General features: G+C 39.2%; 1 protein-coding gene across 1 annotated transcript in view; it reads left to right on the forward strand.

Moving 5' to 3' along the window:
• The window catches only part of CD28 (CD28 molecule), a 35,775-nt gene that overhangs the window by 24,670 nt on the left and 5,101 nt on the right, over nucleotides 1–6,004 (forward strand). Inside the window, exons 2-3 of the mRNA XM_010861018.1 lie at nucleotides 2,181–2,534; nucleotides 2,786–2,910. Coding sequence (XP_010859320.1) covers nucleotides 2,181–2,534; nucleotides 2,786–2,910 — 479 coding nt within the window. The remainder of the gene's footprint in view (nucleotides 1–2,180; nucleotides 2,535–2,785; nucleotides 2,911–6,004) is intronic.

A 6,004-nucleotide genomic window follows, 5' to 3' on the forward strand; every position in this document is an offset into this window, starting at 1 on the left:
CAGGAGTGATCTCCTTTGGGATGGACTGGTTGGATCTCCTTGCAGTCCAAGGCAATCTCAAGAGTCCTCTCCAACACCACAGTTCAAAAGCATCAATTCTTCGATGCTCAGCTTTCTTCACAGTCCAACTCTCACATCCATACATGACCACTGGAAAAACCATAGCCTTGACTAGACGGACCTTTGTTGGCAAAGTAATGTCTCTGCTTTTGAATATGCTATCTAGGTTGGTCATAACTTTCATGGATTCAAATCCAGTTTCAACTGTAAATTTCATTTTAAGAGATTATTTTATTGACCCTTCAGTATGGATATGTGGGTGTATTGCTTCAAATAACCCTTTTCAAAAAATGCAAATAGGTAGACAATTGTTAGTATACCTCAAAGCAATAGGAAAAAAAATGTATTTTGTGTTGAATTTTAAATCAAAGACACCAAGTGATTTATGACTTTAGATAATTTTGGAAAGTCTTGGTTGCAAAGTTGACTCTCAGTGCTTCAGTGGCCTCTTTTTCAAGTGATTGTAATTTACTTGGGATTTAGTCTTCACTTTGCTCACCATCTGCTCAGTGATACCAGGTAGATCATCCAATGTTTCTAGGCCTCATATAGTCACTACTAAAAAAGGGGATATAATGTCATGTGCTAGGGAATGGGGATATAGTGGGGAAAAAAACAAGCTAGAATAGATATGCTTTCTTTCCTTAAGCAGATTTCAGGTTCTTTGCTTAAAAGAGACAGAACTAGGCGGTCTCCAAATTCTTTGATCATTTACTGAGGATAACATAAAGGTAGAAGACAGACTAGAGAAATAACTCTTGTGGGCCTCTTGGGCCTCTTCCATCTTCTGTGATTTAAAGAAATAAATATGCAAGTGTCTTGGAAGGTTGCCTTCAGAATTTGCTATAGAGGATAAATTCGTTGGGTGACATTTTTGTTACCTCCTTATCCTATTCTTGGAATGGACAATAAAATAAAAATGTTTCAAAACACTTACATTCCTTCATAAAAGGATGAATCATAGCTTAAAATATCAATACAAATCTACTTGTTTATCTATATCAGGTGTTAAAAGCCACTTTCAAGTAAACCACTTGATTAGTAAATTAATACAATTAAGCATGATTAACATGTTAGAAATCTCAGCATAGATTCAAAAATTCCAAATGCATAGCTGTGGTGTTCAATACCAACAGAAGGCCACTTTCTGCCTTCCAAGTGCCTTCCAACATACTCCACTGTTCCATTCAAAGGAGAATGAAAATAATATCAAAATGTAAACATTCAGTGTAATTATCTCCCAAAGAGCTCCTGTGTCTTTGTCTGCCAAGAGAAAGTCTTTGTTGGAGATCTGTTTGTTAATTAACGTATCTTGATTTCAGGGAAAAAAAAAAGTTCTTATATTCTTTTTTCTGTGTGTGTTCCATTACTTTAATTACTTACAAATTAGAAAGTTAGCATGGTTTGTTAGAGTCAGAGCTAGTCTTTAAGTCCCAATTCTACTACAAAGTAGCCCTGGTTTTCAGTTTCATCTTATGATACATGCCCTCCTTCCTTATGGACCTGAAGGAAGAAAAAAATGAGACGTTATATTGAAAAGTGCTTCAAAATCTAAGAAATCACACAAAGATACTATTATTAATTATTAATACTGGTTATATATGTTACCTATACTAACTTTTGAGTAACCTTAACACCCCATTTCTCACCCATTTTTCACTTAGAGAAAGTTAATAAACCTAGAATTTTTATTTTGCTCAGCAGTCACCATGTATTAAAAAATTGAGGCTAAAGAGAGGAAGCAACTTATGAAACAAGCTGTTGTTGTTTATTCGCTAAGTCATGTCTGATTCTTTTTCAACCGTGTGGACTGTAGCCTGCCTATGGGATTTCCCAGGCAAGAATAGTGGAGTGGATTGACATTTCTTTCTCCAGGGGATCTTCCCAACCCAGGGATCAAACCTGCATCTCCTGTGTTGGTAAGTGTATTCTTTACCACGGAGCCACCTGAGAAGCCCATGAAGCAAGCCAGTGACAAATAGAACTTAGGATGGAGTCCAAACACTCCGTGCTTTCTTCTCCCCTTCTGTCTCTCCTCCCATCCCCATCTCTCTCTCCCTCTTTATCTTTCTTAAGTCTTTATACTCTTTTTTTAAACAAATGATTTTCTGCCCCTCCAGAAAACAAGATTTTGGTGAAGCAGTCGCCCATGCTTGTGGTAAACGACAATGAGGTCAACCTCAGCTGCAAGTACACGTACAACCTCTTCTCAAAGGAGTTCCGGGCATCCCTTTATAAGGGAGCAGATAGCGCTGTGGAGGTCTGTGCTGTGAATGGAAACCACTCCCATCCACTTCAGTCAACAAATAAGGAATTCAACTGCACCGTGAAAGTAGGCAATGAAACGGTGACTTTCTACCTCCAGGATCTGTATGTCAACCAAACAGATATTTATTTCTGCAAACTTGAGGTTCTTTATCCTCCTCCTTACATAGACAATGAGAAGAGTAATGGGACCATTATCCACGTGAAAGGTAATGTACCACTTGGCCAATGTCTGCTCTCAAGTAACGGTTTTCAACTACAGTCTTGAAAACTAGGTCATGATCAGTGGTGGGGGTTGGCTAACTCCCAAAGAGGAAAACCAGAGAGGAGGTCTACACATGTTAAGCTAGTGATATTTTGCATATTTTGTTTCCTCTCACATTCTGCCCTGGGAAGAAGGAAGGAAATGTACTCAAATGCCATTCCCATATCATTTAATGTACTCTATTCTATTTTTCAGAGAAACATCTTTGTCCATCTCCCCGGTCTCCTGAGTCTTCTAAGCCATTTTGGGCCTTGGTGGTGGTAAACGGAGTCCTAGTTTTCTATAGCTTGCTAGTAACAGTGGCTCTTTCTAACTGCTGGGTAAGAGAAGCAACATTGCTTTCATGTAACTTTTCTATTGCATAAGCAATTGGACATATTCAAGAATTTTGCCTATGTGGCTTATTTTCCTTTTAACATGTGATTATTTTCTTTTTCTCTGCTAGGTTTGAGTAGGTTTCCCTGCTAGATTCTCTTTTAGACTATTCAGTTTTACCTGAAATAAAAATCTGATGTGAGTTTTATGTTCCAGAAGCCATTGATTAGGTGGCCAGGCAAGTAAGAAGCTAAACAGGCAAATTAGGGTGGGGGACAAATTAAGGTAGAAAGTTACTTTTCTTTGCCATTTTGCAATGTCATTATGACATATAAAATATGTATAAAAACATAAGTGACTTGGGAATCTAAGCAACTGAAGCCAATGAACAATTTTTGTTCATAGTCAAAAATCATGAGAAATTTGACTACTGAAATTACACATTCAAACCTAGCAAAGAAACTAGGTCTGTTTATCTGAGTCATATTTTTATCTCTTCTGAAGCAGTTAAATTTTGTGAGGCCACGTATGGTGCTGTCATTATGAAACTATAATGGGAGTTAGACTGTTCTGAGCTCTCACTGCTGAATTGGAGTTTACAAACTTTTGCAATTGTTCATGCAATTAGCTTACAGTGTTTTTCTCTACCCTCAATATTGAAGTTTTGGCCTAGGTTTGAACACATATTGATAACCATATATACTGTGAATCAGGGACCTCCTTATTTTCTTTCCTTTTCTTACTCAGAAGCTTGCTGTTCCTGTGTACATGGGGTGGCACTATTCCATATTGTCTTTGAATTTTTTTTTCTAGAAGTCAGATGCATGCATGAATCATTTCCTCAACAAGAGATGTATGTTCCTCAAGGATAAAGACTATTTCTCTTGATATTCACCATCCATCTGGTAGTAAATACATTTAGTTTAGTGTTTCTAGAATACCTATGAATTGATAACCCCTAGAGAGGCCAAACTAAGGACTTAAATGAGTATGCCTGGAGCACCATACTCTTCTCGAAGGCACAGTCCATACATTTGATTTGTTCATGGACCAGTGATTTCTGGGAGTCATGTCACGTTGAAGCCACCCTGTTTACTATAGCCTTGGTGCTGGGCAGGCATGAGTAGAGGGGGAGGACAGTTGGGTTCACAGTCATGCCCAGGATGAATTCAGCCTGTAATCCTTTTAAACTCTTGTTGGTCTGTGGCCAAAGTTTGCCTCTCCCTTGTTTCCCACATGCTTCTCCCATTTGGGGAGACTAAGGGGCAGATGGACATTTGTCAGGCAGCCTGTTGCCTAACCTGTACCTCCAGCAAGATCTGTAAGCACCAAAGTGGCTGCTTGTTCCTGGAAATCCTTTATACCAGATATTATCTTGAGAATTTGCCTGCCTTGCCTTCTGCAACTTGCCCAGCCCTGATGGGGGCCTTTTATGTAGTAAAATATTGCTCAGGTTCTTCCTCTGATGTTAGTTGAGTCTCTTCATCTTTGTGGATCTTGCTATCTTCATCCAAGATACCTTCCATCTTTGAACCTCTGTGGAGTTTGTCAGCAATATAATTTAGAAACTCAGTTCCTGTTTTTATCTTGATCCCCTTAAAATAACAACTTCTTAATTAAAATCCAGGTGCAGTGTCTTTGGGGGTACATTTTCAGGACAGGTACTCCCCTGTACCATGCTGACCTAGGTCAATGTACTTTCCTAGCTTTGTGAAAAGTAATTTTGGAAACTGTTTTAACTTTTTGAGGCCAGAAGGGTATTGCTCACCATTTAAAATGTATTGTCAATATGCAGTAGAGTATAACCAGGTTATATATTATATAACTAATTATATAACTATAATATATAAAAGTTATATATTATATAACTAAATAATATAACTAATATACTAAGTGGCTTGAATTACCCAAAGGGACAAAAGTGGCTTCTCATTTTTAATGTGTTTAAAAAGTAGATTTTCAACTTGGAAATATCATAATGCAATACATTTTTCTTTGGCAGCACTACTAATTCCTAGGGCTTCCCTGGTGGCTCAGATGATAAAGAATCTGCCTGCAATGTGGGAGACCTGGGTTTGATCTCTGGGTCAGGAGGATCCCCTGGAAAAGGGAATGGCTACCCAGTCCAGTATTCTTGCCTGGGAATTCCATGGACAGAGGAAACTGATGGGCTACAGTCCATGTGGTTACACAGAGTCGGACATGACTGAGTGCCTAACACTAACTCCTAGTGAGGTTCATCTTGCTTTGTCTTGAGCAAACTTATTCTGGTCTCTTTCTGTCTCATGAGCTCCCTGAAAATTGGGAAGTCTCGGTGCTTGGTATACCTTATCTTCTTCTGTGGCCTCTTGTGGTTAATGAGGTTACTCAATAAGAAGTAACTTTTATTTGCATCTCAAACATAGGTGTTTGTACTTTCTGACCAAAAGGGGATGAAATAAATATATCTGTATACTTTATTGAATAACACAGGATTTTTCCCTGGGCTTGTCTTTTCCCAATACTGTTACTGTTCAAGTAACCAGCACCTTACTGAGACAGGCAGGCGGATCATTAGGAGTCCCTAGAGTTTAGCCATTTCGGGGGCACTTTTCTAGGATCCTACTTTTGGCTGGTCTGCACTGTGCCTTGGTGTAAGCTGCTGTTTTCCGGAACTTCCCGAGGACCTGTGATGTACTGCCTTAAGCAGTTCTAGGCTGAGTGGGTTTTTGGGAGCAGCTGCAAATGCTATCTCAGTTCTTGACCTGTTGCTGGCATTTGAGTAAACAAAGAGCTCCCCTCTGCCAGGCAGCCACAGACCAGCACCTGTTACCCTCACTCAATCCTCCATTTGCTCCATGGAGCTGGTAAGCCCATTCTCCTTCTTAGTCTAAAGGAACATTTGAAAAACAGTTTTCTCCTCTATAAATCACACTGTGGGGAATGTGGGGAATGTGTGTACAGGTAGTATCTGTCTTTAAATCCAGTGGGTGTGCTTTTAAAAATCAATTATTAATAATGAATTAATTTGGCTGCAACGGCTCTTAGTTGCATCATGTAGGGTCTTACATTGCCGCACATGGATCTGTAGTTTGGGCTTCAGTACTTGCTGCACCTGGG

The sequence above is a fragment of the Bison bison genome, unplaced genomic scaffold, assembly GCF_000754665.1.
Source record: "Bison bison bison isolate TAMUID 2011002044 unplaced genomic scaffold, Bison_UMD1.0 scf7180017864471, whole genome shotgun sequence".
Taxonomy (NCBI): domain Eukaryota; kingdom Metazoa; phylum Chordata; class Mammalia; order Artiodactyla; family Bovidae; genus Bison; species Bison bison.